Source organism: Ranitomeya variabilis, chromosome 4, assembly GCF_051348905.1.
Source record: "Ranitomeya variabilis isolate aRanVar5 chromosome 4, aRanVar5.hap1, whole genome shotgun sequence".
NCBI lineage: Eukaryota > Metazoa > Chordata > Amphibia > Anura > Dendrobatidae > Ranitomeya > Ranitomeya variabilis.
Genome location: NC_135235.1, coordinates 764825906 through 764851000, shown reverse-complemented (window position 1 = coordinate 764851000; position 25095 = coordinate 764825906). Strand labels below are relative to the sequence as shown.

The window sequence follows — 25095 nt, the reverse complement described above, 5'->3', positions numbered from 1 at the left end:
TCTGCCTCATGATGCTTGATTTGTCCGAAGGTGGGGACAGTGACGTCAGCGCTGATTGGGCACAGGGCTCACATGACGTAAAATCCTCAAAAGAGCCCCAAGAACACAAGCGCCAACACCAGTGAAACGGCGCCACCATGGGAGGTTTGTATGAGGATTTTTATTTTAACAGGACCAAACATGAGGAATGAGAAGGGCTTGTCCAACTAGTTGTCAACCTTTATAAACAGTAAAAATCCCACACAGGGAAAAGCCATTATTAAACCTAGAGGGTGAGAAATGAATTACAGGAAAATCATATTTTCCTCAGACTGCGAGAAACGATATATGTTATTAACAAATTGTACAAAAACATGATGCGTGCATTCAAGAATCGAATATTACCGTATATGGGAGTTTTATAGAATAAACAAAATACCAACAGAAAATAAATGACCCAAAACAAACATTTATCAGTAGGGTTGAGCGAAACGGATCGGACATTTTCAAAAATCGCCGATTTTCAGCACTACTGTGGGATCGGTCATGCGGTCGGCGATCTTCGCGCCAAAGTCGCATTTCGTATGACGCTTTCCCCGCCATTTTTTCAGCCAATGAAGGAGTGTGGGCAGCGTGATGACATAGGTTACGGCTTGCTTTTTGCGGCGTCACAGGGGGTATAACCTCCATATTACCGCTTGGGATGTAGCGATTTCCACAGTCCAATACAACCTATGCTATGCACGAAGGGGAGAGAGAGACTTTTTGCGATAATCGGCCGATTTCACTCGACTCGACTTTTGAGAAAGTCGGGTTTCGCAAAACCCGACTCGATCCTAAAAAAGTAAAAGTCGCTCAACCATATTATCAGTAAAAATAACTCATCTTTATTAAGTATAAAAGAATCGCGCCATTTTCTGATACCCGTCGCGTCTCCACTTTTCATGATCTCGGGTTGGGTGAAGGCTCATTTTTTGTGTGCTGAGCTGATTTTTTTAATGATACCATTCTGGGGGTAATTTTTTTTTTTTTATTGATCGGGCAATTCTGAACGCGGCGATACCAATTATGTATATCTTTGATTCTTTTTAATTGTTTTATTTTGAATGGGGGGTGATGTGAACTTTTATATATTTTTTATTTTTTTCTATTTTTAAAAACTTTTTTTTTTACTTTTGGCATTGTGAAGACATACGGCATTGTGAAGACATACAGCATTGTATCTTAATTAACCAGGCAACTATTTTTAGCAAGCGGAGAATAATAGAATGTTATCTGTATGTTGGTTTCAAATGTAAGGGTACTGTCACACAGTACCATTTTGATCGCTACGACGGTACAATTCGTGACGTTCTAGCGATATCGTTACGATATCGCAGTGTCTGACACGCAGCAGCGATCAGGGATCCTGCTGAGAATCGTACGTCGTAGCAGATCGTGTGGAACTTTCTTTCGTCGCTTGATCACCCGCTGACATCGCTGGATCGTTGTGTGTGACAGCGATCCAGCGATGTGTTCGCTTGTAACCAGGGTAAACATCGGGTAACTAAGCGCAGGGCCGCGCTTAGTAACCCGATGTTTACCGTGGTTACCAGCGTAAACGTAAAAAAACAAACAGTACATACTCACATTCCGGTGTCTGTCCTCCAGCGTCTCAGCTTCTCTCCACTGTGTGAGCGTCTGCCAGCCGGAAAGCGAGCACAGCGGTGACGTCTGACGTCACCGCTGTGCTTGCCGGCTATGGCGCTTACACAGTGGAGAGAAGCAGAACGCCGGGGACAGACACCGGAATGTGAGTATGTACTGTTTGTTTTTTTTACGTTTACGCTGGTAACCACGGTAAACATCGGGTTACTAAGCGCGGCCCTGCGCTTAGTTACCCGATGTTTACCCTGGTTACCGGGGACTTCGGCATCGCTCCAGCGCCGTGATTGCAAAGTGTGACCGCAGTCTACGACGCTGGAGCGATATTCATACGATCGCTGCGACGTCACGGATCGTGCCGTCGTAGCGATCAAAATGGTACTGTGTGACAGTACCCTAAGTGTTGATTTCTGGTTAGTCAAGAAAACAGACTTTTGTTTGTGTAGGCCTGTAATATTGACTTTTATTGTGGCTTATCCTTGATCACTAGTGATGTTTGCTGATATGCTAATTATGCATTGTATTATGGATCCAGTTTGTTGACTTCTAAAGCAGAGAGGATAAAACTATGCAAATAGTTTAAATAATCAAGTAATGCTACTTGATCTCATCTTCATTCTTACCTTTTATGTAAATAATGAATGAGGGACACTTGTTAAGTCTAAAAATAAGTTACATGCCTCTGTATAAAGAGACAGAGAGAAACAGCCAGAAAGATTCTGCCAAGACATCCATACATCTCAAAAGGACCAGAGACAGGACAGCAGCCATTTTACACCATGGCTCCATTATGAGGGACACGGATCTAGCATTCTATAGGGAACAACCTAGGGGTTTTCAGCTTCGGTTGGAAGAATACAGATCTGCTCCATTAACCATCGCTGAACCATGGATACGTTTGGAGAAGCCAGGTTGTGATCCTCAGATCAACTGGCCTTGTACCTTGTATGGACTCAATAGACTGTCATCTTCCTACACTCGTTAGCTTCTCTCTGTGCGCGTGCCACTGGTAGAGTAACCGACCCTGGAAGATGAAGCCAGTTTGTGAACTGGCCTTGTATGGACTGAATGGAATGTCATCTTCCTATGCTAGCCGTTGCCTCCTCTCTGTGTGTGTGCCACAGGTGGGTTAGCGACCGTGGAAGATCTGAATTCACGGCTACTATTATCCCGGAAGAGCGAGACTCTGTAATGTGCCCCATTTTGGGTACTGTGCTTGGACTGTTCTATGTGTTACCTGCCTGTTTTGTGGTACAATAAAGCTTTGCCACACTGCTTTACCCTTATCCTGTGTTGTCTGAGTAGCATTTTGACCATGTTAAAAGGAGAGCGGGAGTTCTGCGGGACGATCCCTTGTCCATGCTGTTTCGGCTAGCAGTCAGTGCTCCTAGCTATCTGGCAGTGACCACCATAGAGGTCTGCTGGAGATATAGTTAAGACAAGAAAATATAATTTGTATAAACCATGTGTAGCTATAAAAATTCAGGCAAATGTCAAATGTTATAGCTCCATCTAATGGCTATGTGCAAAAGTGCCATCATAGAGTAGAATGTATCCTAAGAGATGAGATTAAGTGCACCGTATAAGATAACTACATACAGGGGTGAACCTAGCCTCTGCTGCCGGAGATGACCTGCGCCCCCCGTAGTAAAATCAGTACCAATAAATCTGGCTTACTATTCACCAGCCTATCCTGACGCACATGTAAGATACATACACTGTTACATAGGAATATATTGTGAACATCGATCTTTACAATTGTAGAGAATAAAGGCTGTTTATTACGAGCCCTCTTGGTAACTACTCCTGGCCTTTCCGTCATAATATATATCTATAGCTCAGAAATCTGTATAAAGATCGTTTACCATCAGAATGATTAATACCAGCTCCTCCAACCTTTCCCATCCTGTCCAGGGGGAGGCTGGCCTGGGCCCGTTATTGTCCATGGCTGGAATTACAGCCTATCGGCAACTTACCGCTGCTGAATCTCTATCAGATGATTTCTAACTTGTACTAGAAAACTGACATCATGTCCGTTACATCTACATCACTGCGCAAATTACTAAGTGAGCCCGATCCAGCAGGTAGAGACTCGTCACAGCGCAGCTTTCATCTTACTACAGCGGGTTACAACAATTAAAGCGGTGCTGTGATTGGTTGCTATGGGCAACAAAGACTTTTTCTCTTAGGCTATGTTCACACGCTGCGGGTTTTGCTGCGGACCCGCAGCTGTTTTGCAGCTGCGGGTCCGCATCCTTTTTCCATGTAGGTTACAGTACTATGGGGCAATAATGGTGCAGAGGACTATATGGAACAGCTATGGGATAATGGACGGTGCAGACAACTATATGGCACAGCTATGGGGCAATAATGGACGGTGCAGAGCACTATATGGCACAGCTATGGGGCAATAATGGTGCAGAGCACTATATGGCACAGCTATGGGGCAATTATGAACGGTGCAGAGCACTATATGGCACAGCTATGGGGCAATAATGGTGCAGAGCACTATATGGCACAGCTATGGGGCAATTATGAACGGTGCAGAGCACTATATGGCACAGCTATGGGGCCATAATGAACGGTATGGAGCATCTATTTTTATTTTTGAAATTCACCGGTAGCTGCTGCATTTTCCACCCTAGGCTTATACTCGAGTCAATAAGTTTTCCCAGTTTTTTGTGGCAAAATTAGGGGGGTCAGCTTATACTCAGGTCGGCTTATACTCGAGTATATACGGTACTTTAGTTTTGTGCCATTTCTGTGATCTGCTTTTTTTCTACAAAATTAAACAACTGATTGAACATTCTCCAAGGCCGGTGATTCCATAATTTTTGCCAGGGGTTGTACATGTCATCCCTGACCTTACCTCCACTGTACTACAGAACACCAGTGACTGTCTGTCCGCAGTCTCCAACATCATGTCCACTTTCTATCTGAAACTCAACTTCTTCAAAACTGAACGTCTTCTGATCCCGCCATCTACTAATCTCCCTAAATCTGACATTTCCCTCTCTGTGGGTGGCACCATAATAACACCCCGGCAGCAGGCGCACTGTCTGGGTGTTATGTTTGACTCCGATCTCTCCTTCACCTCCCACATACAATCTCTTGCCCGCTCGTGGTGCTTACACCTAAAGAACATCTCTAGAATCCGCCCTTTTCTCACCATGGCAACAACATAAACCCTCACTGTCGCCCTGATCGACTCCCGCCTGGACTACTGCAATGCTCTATTAATTGGCCTCCCCCTCACGCGACTTTCCCCTCTCCAGTCCATCCTTAATGTGGCAGCCAGGGTCGTCCATCTGGCTAATCGTTACTCGGACGCGTCCGCTCTTCGCCAGTCGTTACACTGGCTGCCCATTCATTACATGATACAATTCTAAGTACTTGTTCTCACCCACAAAGCTCTCCACAGTGCACTATGTCCCGGAACACAGAGAAATACTTCCAGGACATAGTGCGCCGGCGCATGCACAATAAAAAATCGCATGACACTCGCATGATTTTCCTCCGTTTTTTTGGTCCGTTAATTGGATCATTTTTTTCGCTCGCACGTGGAAAGGGGCCCTTAGCCGGACACTGGAAGGGGGTAAATAAGCGAGATTTCGGCATTTTAGCTCCCGGTGTGGAGGCGATAGCACAATCATATGCCGCCATATACTAGACGTCCGGTAACCGGTGATAATCCCCTCATGTGTGGGGTCTATTTGTCTCCAGAGAAATCACACGTTACATTCCACACAGAACATTGTGTAGAAAAGGCGGCGCGAGGTGATTGTGCCAGTAGTGAGGGCGAATAATGGCGGGAATGTCACTGACTGAGGAGAAGTCTCCATGTAGCGTCTTCACTGCGGATCACGTGACCCCTGACTCCTCCCCCTGTGACCTCATCACAGGTCCTGTGCGCACAGAGCAGCCATATCTGTGGAGTGCGGCTCTGCAGGTGGAGGTATGTGGAGATTCCCCAGTACTGAGCGCAGCCGGGGACATTAACCCCTTCTGCACGGAGGAGACTCTTTTGGGGTTGTTGTTGCCCCTTTATAAGAACCATAACGTTGTTGTTCTGTTTCCTGTAATAGATACATACGAGCCAACTATGGAGGACAGGAAGTGAGGGAGCGGAGTGTTCTCCTAGTACAGGGCCCCTTTCTTGGCCCCACACAGTGTAATGCCCCCATTATGCCCTGTAAGCAGGGTTCTGCCCCACACCCAGCTGCCTCGGGCACTTTACCAGGAGCTGGTACCTCAGATTCTTCCCCGCACCCCTTTCCTTTGTTGGCGCCAAATCTGTTCTGCCTTTGGGGCTCCGGCCTTTATAATCTCAGTAACTGCGCCATCAAGGTCTCCTGACCAGGTGCACCCTCTAGACTCTCCCCATTGGTGTCACATGGTCCCGTCTGGACGGCAGATAGCAGTCTGTACAAATGCAGCACAGCCCTGAGGAGTCTTTTTTATGACTCTCCTTATTACACCCCTTATGTAATATATATGATGCCGCTCACACAGGATAATGTTCCCACAATACTGGCATCTCTCGTAAAAAAGGTATTTTCACACTACCGCCATACCCCTACACACAGTATAATGTACTCATAGTACCGCCATAACCCCACACAGTATAATGTTCTCATAGTACCGCCATACCCCCACACAGTATAATGTTCTCATAGTACCGCCATACCCCCACACTGTATAATGTTTTTATAGTACCTCCATCCCCCCACACACAGTATAATGTTCCTACAGTACCGCCATACCCCCACACACAGTATAATGTTCCTACAGTACCGCCATACCCCCACACACAGTATAATGTTCCTACAGTACCGCCATACCCCCACACACAGTATAATGTTCCTACAGTACCGCCATACCCCCACACACAGTATAATGTTCTCATCATACCGCCATACCCCCACACTGTATAATGTTTTTATAGTACCTCCATCCCCCCACACACAGTATAATGTTCTCATAGTACCCCCATACCCCCACACACAGTATAATGTTCTCATAGTACCGCCATACCCCCACACACAGTATAATGTTCTCATAGTACCGCCATCCCACCACACACAGTATAATGTTCCCACCGTACCGCCATACCCCCACACACAGTATAATGTTCTCATAGTACCGCCATAGCCCCACACACAGTATAATGTTCTCATAGTACCGCCATACCCCCACACACAGTATAATGTTCTCATAGTACCGCCATACCCCCACACACAGTATAATGTTCCTACAGTACCGCCATACCCCCACACACAGTATAATGTTCCTACAGTACCGCCATACCCCAACACACAGTATAATGTTCTCATAGTACCGCCATACCCCCACACAGTATAATGTTCCTACAGTACCGCCATACCCCCACACAGTATAATGTTCTCATAGTACCGCCATACCCCCACACAGTATAATGTTCTCATAGTATCGCCATACCTCCACACAGTATAATGTTCTCACAGTACCGCCATACCCCCACACACAGTATAATGTTCACAGTACCGCCATACCCCCACACACAGTATAATCTTCTCATAGTACCGCCATACCCCCACACACTGTATAATGTTCTTACAGTACCGCCATACCCCCACACACGGTATAATGTTCTCATAGTACCCCCATACCCCCACACACAGTATAATCTTCTCATAGTACCGCCATACCCCCACACACAGTATAATGTTCTTACAGTACCGCCATACCCCCACACACAGTATAATGTTCTCATAGTACCGCCATAACCCCCACACAGTATAATGTTCCTACAGTACCGCCATCCCAGCACACACAGTATAATGTTCCCACAGTACCGCCATACCCTTACACAGTATAATGTTCTCATAGTACCGCCATAGCCCCACACACAGTATAATGTTCTCATAGTACCGCCATACCCCCACACACAGTATAATGTTCTCGTAGTACCGCCATACCCCCACACACATTATAATGTTCCTACAGTACCGCCATACCCCCACACACAGTATAATGTTCCTAAAGTACCGCCATACCCACACACAGTATAATGTTCTCATAGTACCGCCATACCCCCACACACAGTATAATGTTCTCATAGTACCGCCACACACAGTATAATGTTCTCATAGTACCACCATACCCCCACACACAGTATAATGTTCTCATAGTACCGCCATACCCCCACACACAGTATAATGTTCTCATAGTACCGCCATACCCCCACACACAGTATAATGTTCCTACAGTACCGCCATACCCCCACACACAGTATAATGTTCTCATAGTACCGCCATACCCCCACACAGTATAATGTTCTCATAGTATCGGCATACCCCCACACAGTATACACGGTGTTCCAAATTATTATGTTAATAATATTTCCTCCTATTTTCTCTAAATTACCTATCTGAATTGCAGTCATTGTTATTTTCCAGTCATCTACTATTCTAGTATAATTGCAATGTTTTGGAACAAACTGCCTATGAAAACAGTATCTTTTTTTAAAAAAATAAACACTCAAAATGCATGTTCCAAATTATTATGCACAGCAGAGTTTTCAACCTTTTTTTTTTATTTTGAACAAAAAAATGGTGAATTGTGAAGTTATAAGCATTATCAGCTTATTACAAAATGAAATCACACAGTTTTCAAGTGAAACTTTATTCTAGGTGATGTTACATTTGCACATAGGACCCCTTGTTGGAAAGAAGCTTCTGAACTCTCTCGTCCATTGAATTTGTCAGTTTTTGGATGGTTTCTGCTCCAATGGTTTTGCATGTGGACAGAATCCCCTCCCAGAGCTGTTGCTTAGATGTGAACTGCCTTCCGCCATCATAGACACTCCTTTTGATGATGCTCCAGAGGTTCTCAATGGGGTTGAGGTCAGGGGAAGATGGTGGCCACACCATAAGTTTGTCCTCTTTTATGCCCATACAGCCAGAGATGCAGATGTGTTTTTTGCAGCATGAGACGGTGCATTATCATGCATGAAAATGGTCTTGCTGCGGAAAGCACGGTTCTTCCTCTTGAACCATGGCAGGAAGTGTTGTTTTAGAAACTCCACATAGATTATGGAGTTCATCTTTACCCCTTCAGGGATCATAAAGGGGCCGACAATCTCTCTCCCAATGATTCCAGCCCAAAACATTACTCCACCTCCTCCTTGTTGGCACCTTAGCCGTGTTTTCATGGGGTGTCCATCAACCAGCCATCCTCCACTCCATCCATCTGGACCATCGAGCGTTGCACGGCACTCATCGGTGAACAAAACAGTTTGGAATCAGTCTTCATGTATCGTTTGGCCCACTGGAGCCGTTTCTGCTTGTGTGCAGTGGATAGAGGTGGTCGATAGGATGGCTTACGCACAGCTGCAAACCTCTGAAGGACCCTGCATCTTGTTGTTCTGGGGACGTTGGAGGCACCAGCAGCTTCAAAAACTTGTCTGCTGCTATGACAAGACATTTTTGCAGCTGCTCTTTTAACCTTACGCAATTGCCTGTTGGAAAGAGTCCTCAATTTTTCCTTATCAGCACGTACACGTGTGTGCTGGGAATCAGCTACATACTTCTTGATTGTGCGATGATCACGATGAAGTGTCTTGGCAATGTTGATTGTAGTCATACCTTGACCTAAATACTCCACAATTTGTTGCTTCTCAGCAGCCGACACATCCTTTTTCTTTCCCATTTTGGCAAAAAATGTAGGCTGATTAATAATGTGGAACAGCCTTCTTAAGTAGTGTTACCTTTATTTGGACACACCGGCCAAACTAATGTGCACAGGTATCTGCAATTGCTTTCAGTGATACAAAGAGCCCTGACACACATCACCATCAATGAGTTTAAATGACAAACAAAAAATTCTATCCTTATCACTCCTAAACTCTATGTGCATAATAATTTGGAACACAGTGTAATGTTCTCACAGTACCGCCATACCCCCACACACAGTATAATGTTCTCACAGTACCGCCATACCCCCACACACAGTATAATGTTCTCATAGTACCGCCATACCCCCACACACAGTATAATGTTCTCATAATACCGCCATAACCCCCACACAGTATAATGTTCCTACAGTACCGCCATACCCCCACACACAGTATAATGTTCTCATAGTACCGCCATACCCCCACACACAGTATAATGTTCTCATAGTACCGCCATACCCCCACACACAGTATAATGTTCTCATAGTACCGCCATACCCCCACACAGTATAATGTTCTCATAGTACTGCCATACCCCCACACACATTATAATGTTCCTACAGTACCACCATACCCCAACACACAGTATAATGTTCTCAAAGTACCGCCATAACCCCCACACAGTATAATGTTCCTACAGTACCGCCATACCCCCACACACAGTATAATGTTCTCATAGTACCGCCATATCTCCACACACAGTATAATGTTATCATAGTACCGCCATACCCCCACACATAGTATAATGTTCCTACAATACCGCCATACCCCCACACACAGTATAATGTTCTCATAGTACCGCCATACCCCCACACACAGTGTAATGTTCTCATAGTACCACCATACCCCCACACACAGTATAATGTTCTCATAGTACCACCATACCCCCACACACAGTATAATGTTCTCAGTACCGCCATACCACCACACACAGTATAATGTTCTCATAGTACCGCCATACCCCCCCACACAGTATAATGTTCCTACAGTACCGCCATACCTCCACACAGTATAATGTTCTCATAGTACTGCCATATCCCCACACACAGTATAATGTTCTCATAGTACCGCCATACCCCCCACACAGTATAATGTTCTCATAGTACCGCCATACCCCCATACACAGTATAATGTTCTCATAGTACTGCCATACCCCCACACACAGTATAATGTTCTCATAGTACTGCCATACCCCCACACACAGTATAATGTTCTCATAGTACCACCATACCCCCACACACAGTATAATGTTCTCATAGTACCGCCATACCCCCACACACAGTATAATGTTCCTACAGTACCGCCATACCCCCACACACAGTATAATGTTCCTACAGTACCGCCATACCCCCACACACAGTATAATGTTCTCATAGTACCGCCATACCCCCACACACAGTATAATGTTCCTACAGTACCGCCATACCCCCACACAGTATAATGTTCTTATAGTACCGCCATACCCCCACACAGTATAATGTTCTCATAGTATCGCCATACCCCCACACAGTATAATGATGTTCTCACAGTACCGCCATACCCCCACACACAGTATAATGTTCTCACAGTACCGCCATACCCCCACACACAGTATAGTCTTCTCATAGTACCGCCATACCCCCACACAGTATAATCTTCTCATAGTACCGCCATACCCCCACACATAATGTTCCTACAGTACCACCATGCCCCCATAAACAGTATAATGTTCTCATAGTACCGCCATACCCCCACACACAGTATAATGTTCCTACAGTACCGCCATACCCCCACACACAGTATAATGTTCTCATAGTACCGCCATAACCCCCACACAGTATAATGTTCCTACAGTACCGCCATCCCACCACACACAGTATAATGTTCCCACAGTACCGCCATACCCTTACACAGTATAATGTTCTCACAGTACCGCCATACCCCCACACACAGTATAATGTTCTCACAGTACCCCCATACCCCCACACACAGTATAATGTTCTCACAGTACCCCCATAACCCCCACACAGTATAATGTTCCTACAGTACCGCCATCCCACCACACACAGTATAATGTTCCCACAGTACCGCCATACCCTTACACAGTATAATGTTCTCATAGTACCGCCATACCCCCACACACAGTATAATCTTCTCATAGTACCGCCATACCCCCACACACAGTATAATGTTCTCATAGTATCGCCATACCCCCACACAGAATAATGTTCTCACAGTACCGCCATACCCCCACACACAGTATAATGTTCTCACAGTACCCCCATACCCCCACACACAGTATAATGTTCTCACAGTACCCCCATAACCCCCACACAGTATAATGTTCCTACAGTACCGCCATCCCACCACACACAGTATAATGTTCCCACAGTACCGCCATACCCTTACACAGTATAATGTTCTCATAGTACCGCCATACCCCCACACACAGTATAATCTTCTCATAGTACCGCCATACCCCCACACACAGTATAATGTTCTCATAATACCGCCATAACCCCCACACAGTATAATGTTCCTACAGTACCGCCATACCCCCACACACAGTATAATGTTCTCATATTACCGCCATACCCCCACACAGTATAATGTTCCTACAGTACCGCCATACCCCCACACACTTATAATGTTCTCATAGTACCGCCATAACCCCCACACAGTATAATGTTCCTACAGTACCGCCATACCCCCACGCACAGTATAATGTTCTCATAGTACCGCCATACCCCCACACACAGTATAATGTTCTCACAGTACCCCCATACCCCCACGCACAGTATAATGTTCTCATAGTACCGCCATACCCCCACACACAGTGTAATGTTCTCATAGTACCACCATCCCCCCACACACAGTATAATGTTCTCATAGTACCGCCATACCCCCACACACAGTATAATGTTCTCATAGTACCGACATACCCCCACACACAGTATAATGTTCCTACAGTACCGCCATACCCCCACACACAGTATAATGTTCTCATAGTACCCCCATACCCCCACACAGTATAATGTTCTCATAGTACTGCCATACCCCCACACACAGTATAATGTTCCTACAGTACCACCATACCCCCACACACAGTATAATGTTCTCATAGTACCGCCATAACCCCACACAGTATAATGTTCCTACAGTACCGCCATACCCCCACACACAGTATAATGTTCTCATAGTACCGCCATACCCCCACACACAGTATAATCTTCTCATAGTACCGCCATACCCCCACACACAGTATAATGTTCTCATAGTATGGCCATACCCCCACACAGAATAATGTTCTCACAGTACCGCCATACCCCCACACACAGTATAATGTTCTCACAGTACCCCCATACCCCCACACACAGTATAATGTTCTTACAGTACCCCCATAACCCCCACACAGTATAATGTTCCTACAGTACCGCCATCCCACCACACACAGTATAATGTTCCCACAGTACCGCCATACCCTTACACAGTATAATGTTCTCATAGTACCGCCATACCCCCACACACAGTATAATCTTCTCATAGTACCGCCATACCCCCACACACAGTATAATGTTCCTACAGTACCGCCATACCCCCACACACAGTATAATGTTCTCCTACTACCGCCATAACCCCACACAGTATAATGTTCCTACAGTACCGCCATACCCCCACACACAGTATAATGTTCTCATAGTTCCGCCATACCCCCATACACAGTATAATGTTCTCATAGTACCGCCATACCCCCACACACAGTATAATGTTCTCATAGTTCCGCCATACCCCCATACACAGTATAATGTTCTCATAGTACCGCCATACCCCCACACACAGTGTAATGTTCTCATAGTACCACCATACCCCCACACACAGTATAATGTTCCTACAGTACCTCCGTCCCATAGTTCAGTGCCCATATACCCATCACACATCCTCCATCCCATAGTACTGTGCCCATATAACATCATACATGTCCTCCATCCCATAGTCCCGTGTCCATATACCCATCATACATATCCTCCATCCCATAGTCCCGTTCCCATATACCCATCACACATATCCCCCATCCCATTGTCCATTGCCATATACCCATCATACATATCCTCCATCCCATAGTCCAGTACCCATATACCCATCATACATATTCTCCATCCCATAGTCCAGTGCCCATATACCCATCACACATCCTCCATCCCATAGACCAGTGCCCATATACCCATCACGCATCCTCCATCCCATAGTCCAGTTCCCATATACCCATCATACACATCCTCCATCCCATAGTCCAGTGCCCATATACCCATCACACATATCCTCCATCCCAGAGTCCAGTGGCCATATACCCATCACATATCCTCCATCCCATAGTCCCGTGCCCATATACCATCACACATCCTCCATCCCATAGTCCAGTGCCCATATACCATCATACATCCTCCATTCCATAGTCCCGTGTCCATATACCTATCACACATCCTCCATCCCATAGTCCAGTGCCCATATACCCATCATACATATCCCCCATCCCATAGTCCAGTTCCCATATAATCATCACACATCCTCCATCCCATAGTCCAGTGCCCATATACCCATCACACATCCTCCATCCCATAGACCAGTGCCCATATACCCATCACGCATCCTCCATCCCATAGTCCAGTTCCCATATACCCATCATACACATCCTCCATCCCATAGTCCAGTGCCCATATACCCATCACACATATCCTCCATCCCAGAGTCCAGTGGCCATATACCCATCACATATCCTCCATCCCATAGTCCCGTGCCCATATACCCATCATACATATCCTCCATCCCATGGTCCAGTGCCCATATACACATCACACATCCTCCATCCCATAGTCCAGTGCCCATATACCCATCACACATCCTCCATCCCATAGTCCCGTGCCCATATACCCATCATACATCCTCCATCCCATAGTCCAGTGCCCTTATACCCATCACACATCCTCCATCCCATAGTCCAGTGCCCATATACCCATCACACATCCTCCATCCCATAGTCCAGTGCCCATATACCTATCACACATCCTCCATCCCATAGTCCCGTGCCCATATGCCCATCACACATCCTCCATCCCATAGTCCCGTGCCCATATACCCATCACACATCCTCCATCCCATAGTCCCGAGCTGGGTGGCGCTGAGCAGGGAGTTCCTGGAGATGTGCTGTTATGTAACCTGGCAGTGCGGCTCTGTGTGCGGCCGCTGATGATGCGATTTTCTACGCCGGTAACAATAGAGCGCGGCAGTAATAGAGGAGGGGGATTCATTTCTGTCATGTGCTCTCTGCTCCTTTCTGGGGGGCAGACAATGGCTGGAGCTTATGTTCCCAGGGATGCGAGATTTCTCCCACCCGGTCAGTGTCTGCTGAGGTGTTGTGGAGCGGGAAAACTGCTGCTCATAGCAACCAATCACAGCTCAGCTTCTTTTACACTGCTCTGGTGAAATGAAAGATGGCTAGTGATTGGTTGCTATGTGGAATGGGCGTGGCCTGATACACACACACACACACACACATACACACACTCAGCTTTATATAGATAGATTTTTTTCTTTCCGTTGGAGGGCCCAATTCCAGCTGTTGCTGTCGGACCTGTGATTTCTGTCTCCTCCACTGTGTACAGGATAATAGAGTATAATAAAGCAGTTATGGACGAGACGTAACTAACATTGTCAGTGACTCTGCTTTCCATATAGTGATGGATATTTCTTGTTGGTGAAACTATGGTGTTTTTCACTTTAACCCTTTGTTAACCCCTACCGGACCTCGGACGGGATAGTACGTCCGAGGTCAGAAGCCCCGTTTTGATGTGGCCTTCGGCGGTGAGCCCGCATCAAAGCCGGGACATGTCAGTTGTTTTGAACAGCTGACATGTGAGCGCAATAGCGACGGGTGGAATCGCAATCCACCCTCTGCTATTAACTAGTTAAATGCCGCTGTCAAACGCAGACAACGGCATTTAACTACCGCTTCCGGCCGGGCGGCCGGAAATGAGCACATCGCTGAACCCCGTCACATGATTGGGGGCAGCGAGGCGTTTGCATAGTAACCATAGAGGTCCTTGAGATCTCTATGGTTGCTGATGCCGGATTGCTATGATCGCCACCCTGTGGTCGACACTCACAGCAATGCAGGAATTCAGCTACATAGCAGCGATCTGAGCATCACTCCTATGTAGCAGAGCTGATCAGGCTATGCCAGCTTTTAACCTCCCATGGAGGCTATAGAAGGATGGCAAAAGTAAAAAAAAAAAAAAGTAAATAAAATGTGAATAAATTAATAAATAAAAGTTCAAATCACCCCCCTTTCGCCCCATTCAAAGTAAAACAATAAAAAAAACAAACCTACACATATTTGGTATCGCCGCGTTCAGAATCGCCCGATCAATAAAAAAAGCATTAACCTGATCGCTAAATCGCGTAGCGAGAAAAGAATTCCAAAAGCCAGTAATACTTTTTTTTGGTCGCTGCAACATTGCATTAAAATACAATAACGGGTGAACAAAAGAATGTATCTACACCAAAATGGTATCACTAAAAACGCCAGCTCGGCATGCAAAAAATAAGCCCTCACCCGACCCCAGATCACGGACAATGGAGACGCTATGGGTATCAGAAAATGGCGCTTTTTTTTTTTCCAGCAAAGTTTGGAATTTTTTTCACCACTTAGATAAAATATAACCTAGACATGTTAGGTGTCTATGAACTCGTAATGACCTGTAGAATCATATTGGCAGATCAGTTTTAGCATTTAGTGAATCAAGTAAAAAAGCCAAACAAAAAACAAGTGTGAGATTGCACTTTTTTTGCAATTTCACCGCACTTGGAATTTTTTTCCCGTTTTCTAGCACAAGACATGGTGTCATGATTCTCAATGGCGAGAGAACATAGCCCAGCATATATGAGAACTAGCTCTTGGAAGATGGAAACTATACTGACCATGAACTAAACCTGCCGCACAACTAGAAGTGGCCGGGTAGCATGCCTACGTTTTTTTATCCCTAGATGCCCAGCGCCAGCCGGAGAACTACCTAATCCTAGCAGAGGAAAAGACAGTCCTGGCTCACCTCTAGAGAAATTTTCCCAAAAGGCAGACAGAGGCCCCCACATATATTGGCGGTGATTTTAGATGAAATGACAAACGTAGTATGAAAATAGGTTTAGCAAAATCGAGGTCCGCTTACTAGATAGCATGAAGACAGAAAGGGCACTTTCATGGTCAGCAGAAAACCCTATCAAAACACCATCCAGAAATTACTTTAAGACTCTAGCATTAACTCATAACACCAGAGTGGCAATTTCCGCTCACAAGAGCTTTCCAGACACAGTAACGAAACAGCAGCTGTGAACAGGAACAAAATGCAAAAACACACAAGGACAAAAGTCCAACTTAGCTGGGAGTTGTCTAGTAGCAGGAACATGCACAGAAAGGCTACTGATTACATTGTTGACCGGCATGAAACTGACAGAGGAGCAAGGTTATATAGCGACTCCCACATCCTGATAGGAGCAGGTGAACAGAGGGGATGATGCACACAAGTTAAATTCCACAAGTGGCCACCGGGGGAGCCCAGAATCCAATTTCACAACAGTACCCCCCCCTCAAGGAGGGGGCACCGAACCCTCACCAGAACCACCAGGGCGATCAGGATGAGCCCTATGAAAGGCACGGACAAGATCGGAGGCATGAACATCAGAGGCAGTGACCCAAGAATTATCCTCCTGACCGTATCCCTTCCATTTGACCAGATACTGGAGTTTCCGTCTGGAAACACGAGAGTCCAAGATCTTTTCCACAACGTACTCCAACTCACCCTCAACCAACACCGGAGCAGGAGGCTCAACGGAAGGCACAGCTGGTACCTCATACCTGCGCAACAATGACCGATGAAAAACATTATGAATCGAAAAGGATGCAGGGAGGTCCAAACGGAAGGACACAGGGTTAAGAATCTCCAATATCTTGTACGGGCCGATGAACCGAGGCTTAAACTTAGGAGAAGAAACCCTCATAGGGACAAAACGAGAAGACAACCACACCAAGTCCCCAACACAAAGCCGAGGACCAACACGACGACGGCGGTTGGCAAAAAGCTGAGTCTTCTCCTGGGACAACTTCAAATTGTCCACCACCTGCCCCCAAATCTGATGCAACCTCTCCACCACAGCATCCACTCCAGGACAATCCGAAGATTCCACTTGACCGGAGGAAAATCGAGGATGAAACCCCGAATTACAGAAAAACGGGGACACCAAGGTGGCAGAGCTGGCCCGATTATTGAGGGCGAACTCCGCCAAAGGCAAAAAAGCAACCCAATCATCCTGATCCGCAGACACAAAACACCTCAAATATGTCTCCAAGGTCTGATTAGTCCGCTCGGTCTGGCCATTAGTCTGAGGATGGAAAGCAGACGAAAAAGACAAATCTATGCCCATCCTAGCACAGAATGCCCGCCAAAATCTAGACACGAATTGGGTCCCTCTGTCAGAAACGATATTCTCCGGAATACCATGCAAACGAACAATATTTTGAAAAAACAGAGGAACCAACTCGGAAGAAGAAGGCAACTTAGGCAAGGGAACCAGATGGACCATCTTAGAGAAACGGTCACACACCACCCAGATGACAGACATCTTCTGAGAAACAGGCAGATCCGAAATAAAATCCATCGAGATGTGCGTCCAAGGCCTCTTCGGGATAGGCAAGGGTAACAACAATCCACTAGCCCGAGAACAACAAGGCTTGGCCCGAGCACAAACGTCACAAGACTGCACAAAGCCTCGCACATCTCGTGACAGGGAAGGCCACCAGAAGGACCTTGCCACCAAATCCCTGGTACCAAAGATTCCAGGATGACCTGCCAACGCAGAAGAATGAACCTCAGAGATGACTCTACTGGTCCAATCATCAGGAACAAACAGTCTACCAGGTGGGCAACGATCAGGTCTATCCGCCTGAAACTCCTGCAAGGCCCGCCGCAGGTCTGGAGAAACGGCAGACAATATCACTCCATCTTTAAGGATACCTGTGGGCTCAGAATTACCAGGGGAGTCAGGCTCAAAACTCCTAGAAAGGGCATCCGCCTTAACATTCTTAGAACCCGGTAGGTAAGACACCACAAAATTAAACCGAGAGAAAAACAACGACCAGCGCGCTTGTCTAGGATTCAGGCGCCTGGCAGACTCAAGGTAAATTAAATTTTTGTGGTCAGTCAATACCACCACCTGATGTCTGGCCCCCTCAAGCCAGTGACGCCACTCCTCAAAAGCCCACTTCATGGCCAAAAGCTCCCGATTCCCAATATCATAATTCCGCTCGGCGGGCGAAAATTTACGGGAAAAAAAAGCACAAGGTCTCATCACGGAGCAGTCGGAACTTCTCTGCGATAACACCGCCCCAGCTCCGATTTCAGAAGCGTCGACCTCAACCTGAAAAGGAAGAGCAACATCAGGCTGACGCAACACTGGGGCGGAAGAAAAGCGGCGCTTGAGCTCCCGAAAGGCCTCCACAGCATCAGGGGACCAATCAGCAACATCAGCACCCTTCTTAGTCAAATCAGTCAATGGTTTTACAACATCAGAAAAACCAGCAATAAATCGACGATAAAAGTTAGCAAAGCCCAAAAATTTCTGAAGACTCTTAAGAGAAGAGGGTTGCGTCCAATCACCAATAGCCTGAACCTTGACAGGATCCATCTCGATGGAAGAGGGGGAAAAAATGTATCCCAAGAAGGAAATCTTCTGAACCCCAAAAACACACTTAGAACCCTTCACACACAAGGAATTAGACCGCAAAACCTGAAAAACCCTCCTGACCTGCTGGACATGAGAGTCCCAGTCATCCGAAAAAATCAGAATATCATCCAGATACACAATCATAAATTTATCCAAATAATCGCGGAAAATGTCATGCATAAAGGACTGGAAGACTGAAGGGGCATTTGAAAGACCAAAAGGCATCACCAAATACTCAAAATGGCCCTCGGGCGTATTAAATGCGGTTTTCCACTCATCCCCCTGCTTGATTCGCACCAAATTATACGCCCCACGGAGATCAATCTTAGAGAACCACTTGGCCCCCTTTATACGAGCAAACAAATCAGTAAGCAGTGGTAACGGATATTGATATTTAACCGTGATTTTATTCAAAAGTCGATAATCAATACACGGCCTCAAAGAGCCGTCTTTCTTAGACACAAAGAAAAAACCGTCTCCTAAGGGAGATGACGAAGGACGAATATGTCCCTTTTCCAAGGACTCCTTTATATATTCTCGCATAGCAGCGTGTTCATGCACAGACAGATTAAATAAACGACCCTTAGGGTATTTACTACCCGGGATCAAGTCTATGGCACAATCGCACTCCCGGTGCGGAGGTAGTGAACCAACCTTGGGTTCTTCAAAAACGTCACGAAAGTCAGACAATAATTCAGGAATCTCAGAGGGAATAGATGATGAAATGGAAACCAAAGGTACGTCCCCATGAGTTCCTTTACATCCCCAGCTTAACACAGACATAGCTCTCCAGTCGAGGACTGGGTTATGAGATTGCAGCCATGGCAATCCCAGCACCAAAACATCATGTAGATTATACAGCACCAGAAAGCGAATAACCTCCTGGTGATCCGGATTAACACGCATAGTCACTTGTGTCCAGTATTGTGGTTTATTACTAGCCAATGGGGTGGAGTCAATCCCTTTCAGAGGTATCGGAGCCTCCAATGGCTCCAAATCATACCCACAGCGTTTGGCAAAGGACCAATCCATAAGACTCAAAGCAGCGCCAGAGTCGACATAGGCGTCCGCGGTAATAGATGACAAAGAACAAATCAGGGTCACAGATAGAATAAACTTAGACTGTAAAGTGCTAATTGAAACAGACTTGTCAGGCTTCTTAGTACGCTTAAAGCATGCTGATATAACATGAGTTGAATCACCACAATAGAAGCACAACCCATTTTTTCGTCTAAAATTCTGCCGCTCGCTTCTGGACAGAATTCTATCACATTGCATATTTTCTGGCGTTTTCTCAGTAGACACCGCCAAATGGTGCACAGGTTTGCGCTCCCGCAGACGCCTATCGATCTGAATAGCCATCGTCATGGACTCATTCAGACTCGCAGGCACAGGGAACCCCACCATAACATCCTTAATGGCATCAGAGAGACCTTCTCTGAAAATCGCCGCCAGGGCGCACTCATTCCACTGAGTAAGCACAGACCATTTGTGGAATTTTTGGCAGTATATTTCAGCTTCATCTTGCCCCTGAGACAAGGACATCAAGGCCTTTTCCGCCTGAAGCTCTAAATGAGGTTCCTCATAAAGCAACCCCAAGGCCAGAAAAAACGCATCCACATTGAGCAACGCAGGATCCCCTGGTGCCAATGCAAAAGCCCAGTCTTGAGGGTCGCCCCGGAGCAAGGAAATTACAATCCTGACCTGCTGTGCAGGGTCTCCGGCAGAGCGAGACTTCAGGGACAAAAACAATTTGCAATTATTTTTAAAATTTTGAAAGTGAGATCTATTCCCCGAGAAGAATTCAGGCAAAGGAATTCTAGGCTCAGACATAGGTGCATGAACAACAAAATCTTGCAAATTTTGTACCTTTGTGGCGAGATTATTCAAACCTGTAGCTACACTCTGAAGATCCATTTGAAACAGGTGAACACAGAGCCATTCAAGGATTAGAAGGAGAGGAAGAGAGGAAGGCTGCAGTATAGGCAGACTAGCAAGTGATACAATTAAGAGCACACTCGGAACTAGAGGGAAAAAAAAAAATAAAAATTGTAGCAGACTTCTTTTTTCTCTCCTTTCTCAGCCAGTAATTTAACCCTTTTTTGGGCCGGTCAAACTGTCATGATTCTCAATGGCGAGAGAACATAGCCCAGCATATATGAGAACTAGCTCTTGGAAGATGGAAACTATACTGACCATGAACTAAACCTGCCGCACAACTAGAAGTGGCCGGGTAGCATGCCTACGTTTTTTTATCCCTAGATGCCCAGCGCCAGCCGGAGAACTACCTAATCCTAGCAGAGGAAAAGACAGTCCTGGCTCACCTCTAGAGAAATTTTCCCAAAAGGCAGACAGAGGCCCCCACATATATTGGCGGTGATTTTAGATGAAATGACAAACGTAGTATGAAAATAGGTTTAGCAAAATCGAGGTCCGCTTACTAGATAGCATGAAGACAGAAAGGGCACTTTCATGGTCAGCAGAAAACCCTATCAAAACACCATCCAGAAATTACTTTAAGACTCTAGCATTAACTCATAACACCAGAGTGGCAATTTCCGCTCACAAGAGCTTTCCAGACACAGTAACGAAACAGCAGCTGTGAACAGGAACAAAATGCAAAAACACACAAGGACAAAAGTCCAACTTAGCTGGGAGTTGTCTAGTAGCAGGAACATGCACAGAAAGGCTACTGATTACATTGTTGACCGGCATGAAACTGACAGAAGCAAGGTTATATAGCGACTCCCACATCCTGATAGGAGCAGGTGAACAGAGGGGATGATGCACACAAGTTAAATTCCACAAGTGGCCACCGGGGGAGCCCAGAATCCAATTTCACAACAACATGGTAAAACTAATGATGCCATTCAAAAGTACAACTCGTCCCGCAAAAAATAAGCCCTCACATGACCATATTGACAAATAGAAAAGTTATGGCTCTGGTAAGGTGGGGAGCGAAAAACGAACACGGAAAAATGGAAAATACCAAGGTCATGAAGGGGTTAAACTCAAGACAAGACCTATTATTACAATATTAGTAAAAAACCTGTGGAACAGGTCTTATTATTTTTTGTAATCATATCTTGCAGTTTTTAATTTTAAGGTATAAGTATTATTTTTGCGTTTTATGTTGGTTTTCCTTCCTTCCTTATTATTATTGTCCCCTATGTGCTCCCATATATTAGTAATGACCCTATAGGTAGAAGATTACAGTGCGGGGAAGACGGGAAACCTTCATATAGACGGCCGGTGGTGATGGAGTCAGTGACCGACTCTGGCCACATATGTCTCTAGAGCCGTAGTAGAAGATGAAGATGTCGTCCTCATCATGAAGTTGTTATTTCTCATGTCGCGTGTAATGAATATCTCCTGCAGTATTGCTAATGCCGATTCCAGGGTCGGTAAATGAGACGAGAATTAGCGTTATGGAAGATGAGTCTATGAGAAACGTATTCAGCTGCCGACTCCGAGGAAGAAACTGCTTGTTGTCTGTGGCCTAAATATATAGGATTTATTAGTAGATGTAAAGAAGGAAACTAAATCCTGTAAAATAATAAATCTCCTCATATGTTTCTCTTATTATCTCCAGTAATTGTATTATCACACAGGATTCTTATGATGTTACATCGGCTCATCTTCTCATTCAGGTCTCTACAATATCGGATCCTCTCAGTGAAGATCTTCTACAAAAGAGAATTTTCCAGATTTACCCATCACAGATGGATATGGACAGAGACAAGATGGCGGAGAGGATATTACACCTCACCCTAGAGATCCTCTTCCGGCTTACTGGAGAGGTGAGAGATTCTGATGACGTCACATTACATCATTCTTATCTATGGGAATAACAGATGGACAGAACTGGAGAGGTGAGGACTCTGGAAATGTCTGTAGTGAGATTTATTAATGTGTCTCTCCATTACCAGGATTACATAGTGGTGAAGACCTCTAGTGATCGCTGTCAGAACCCTGTGTCTGAGGGATGGGGAAGACCCCTGAGCCCAATCACAGGGCCTCCACCTCACCCCCTTATCCATGAGGACATCAATGACCAGAAGATCCTAGAACTCACCTACAAGATGATTGAGCTGCTGACTGGAGAGGTGACACTGCTGGGAATGCTGGGACATTATACAGTAACACTATGAAGGGATCGGGGGATGACGGTATCATTGTATGTGTCAGGTTCCTATAAGGTGTCAGGATGTCGCTGTCTATTTCTCCATGGAGGAGTGGGAGTATTTAGAAGGACACAGAGATCTGTACAAGAACGTCATAATGGAGGTTCCCCAGCCCCTCACATCTCCAGGTAATAGACAGGACTAAATACACACAGCCTATAATTATCTGTATGTAAAGAATGAATTCACTCCCTGTATGTGTTTCCTCCAGATCTATCCAGTAAGAGGACAACACCAGAGAGATGTCCCCGTCCTCTTCTTCCACAGGACTGTAACCAAGAAGATCCCAGTGCTCCTCAGGATCATCAGGTAGATGGAGAGAAGGTGTCAGGAGATCTCCCCTATGATGTGTAGACGCCGGTGAAGGTCTTGTGCTCAGTCTTGTTTTATCCACCAGTATTATATGTTTTATACTTGTGTAATGAGAACGGTGGAGATGGCAGGATTAGAGCTGATCATAGATGGGACTTCTCCATCTGTCGGTGACTTTTATAATATTTGTTTCAGGGTGAAGATCTGACCCATATTAATACTACAGAGACATATGTGAGGGGTGATAAGCGGTGTACAGAGGAGATTCCTACATATGGCTACCCAGGTGAGTAGTGACCACTAAATGCAGAGAAGTCACAGATTCTTCTCATCACCGGCTGTGGCTGCTTTATCGGTGGTGTAGTCCGGCCGTATTACCATGATCACCATTTTACCTCTAGACCACAACATTCTCCTCCACCCAAAACTGTTCTAATGACTTTGGTCATTGAAAGCCCTTTTCTATAGAACTTACAACCTGGTAGATCCACCTACCCCCTCGGTTTAGGAGACGCTGTTACCTGCCCAGATCTGTGAACTATAAAGCCAAATGGCAGCCTACGTAGAATGTGCTGACAAGGTAGAAAATCACTTAAAGAAAAATATTATAATGGGCCTGTAAGAGAAAGCGGAGGGTAATGATGCTGTTGGCTTCCTAGATCCCTGAGATCTTATCGGATGAATCTCCCTTCTCTCCCTTCTGTGCTGCTGAATGTGATCATATGGTCCCTACAAGACCAGGTCCAGTCTTTCTGGCCAAACGTCACTTTTATGATGGACAACATTAAATGTGCAGTGAGGCCAAGTGTGAATTTCTGGACAATAACAGAGTTTCCCTTTATCCTGACTTTTCAATTTGTATTAAAACCGACTAACTTCCAGGAGGATTGTGATAATCTACATAAACCCATCACACCGGTGCCATGATATATCTCTGAGCTGTGCGTGGCTGATGGCTGTAATATACATTTATTCCCGCCTGCAGGAGATGTGTTGGCTCCAGCCCTGGTTTCATGGATTCACTCCACCTCATAAATTACATTGTTCTTCATCCTAAGAAATTCGGATTACTGCACAATCTCTCCTGAAATGGGGAGCAATATTATTTTCTCTAATCTTCTGGTCAGGATTCATAGTAGCTCCAATGGTCCACCATAAATGAATGCAACTCTGGTTTACTGCTGTGTAATCTGTATTTGTAGTTTTCAGTTAATGAGATTCTTATGCTCTGGGGTGGGCTGTAGGCAGGGCTTTATGTGGGGCTGTAGGCGGGGCTTTATGTGGCGCTCTGGGGTGGGGGTTTATGTGGTGCTCTGTGGCGGGGCTGTGAGCTCTGATTACATATTCATCTGTATTGGCTTATGACAGGTCGCTGATCCCTCACTGACCTGCCCCCATTTTTACATAATGCGTATAATAGTGTTGATATTATTGTTGATAATGCCTATAATATTGGGGCTATTGTGAGGATTAGAAAAATAAATTACATCCAGCAAAATGACACCAGCTGCG

At 45.6% G+C, this 25095-nt stretch overlaps 2 protein-coding genes across 2 annotated transcripts in view; both read left to right on the top strand.

The window, feature by feature from the left end:
- Positions 1 to 25095, top strand: part of LOC143766870 (uncharacterized) — a 512717-nt gene that overhangs the window by 472112 nt on the left and 15510 nt on the right. The window lies entirely within an intron of this gene.
- On the top strand, positions 22744 to 23625 carry LOC143767119 (gastrula zinc finger protein XlCGF66.1-like). Its single transcript, XM_077255141.1, has 4 exons — positions 22744 to 22887; positions 23017 to 23193; positions 23276 to 23399; positions 23483 to 23625. The coding sequence occupies exons 1-4, from the start codon at positions 22810 to 22812 to the stop codon at positions 23623 to 23625; spliced, it is 522 nt and encodes a 173-aa protein (XP_077111256.1). The 5' UTR covers positions 22744 to 22809.

Coding starts and splice junctions, on each gene's coding strand:
- LOC143767119 (XM_077255141.1), top strand. CDS start 22,810: ATGGATATGGACAGAGACAAGATGGCGGAGAGGATATTACACCTCACC. Junction 22,888..23,016: donor TCTTCCGGCTTACTGGAGAG/GTGAGAGATTCT, acceptor CTCCATTACCAG/GATTACATAGTGGTGAAGAC. Junction 23,400..23,482: donor CCAGCCCCTCACATCTCCAG/GTAATAGACAGG, acceptor TGTTTCCTCCAG/ATCTATCCAGTAAGAGGACA.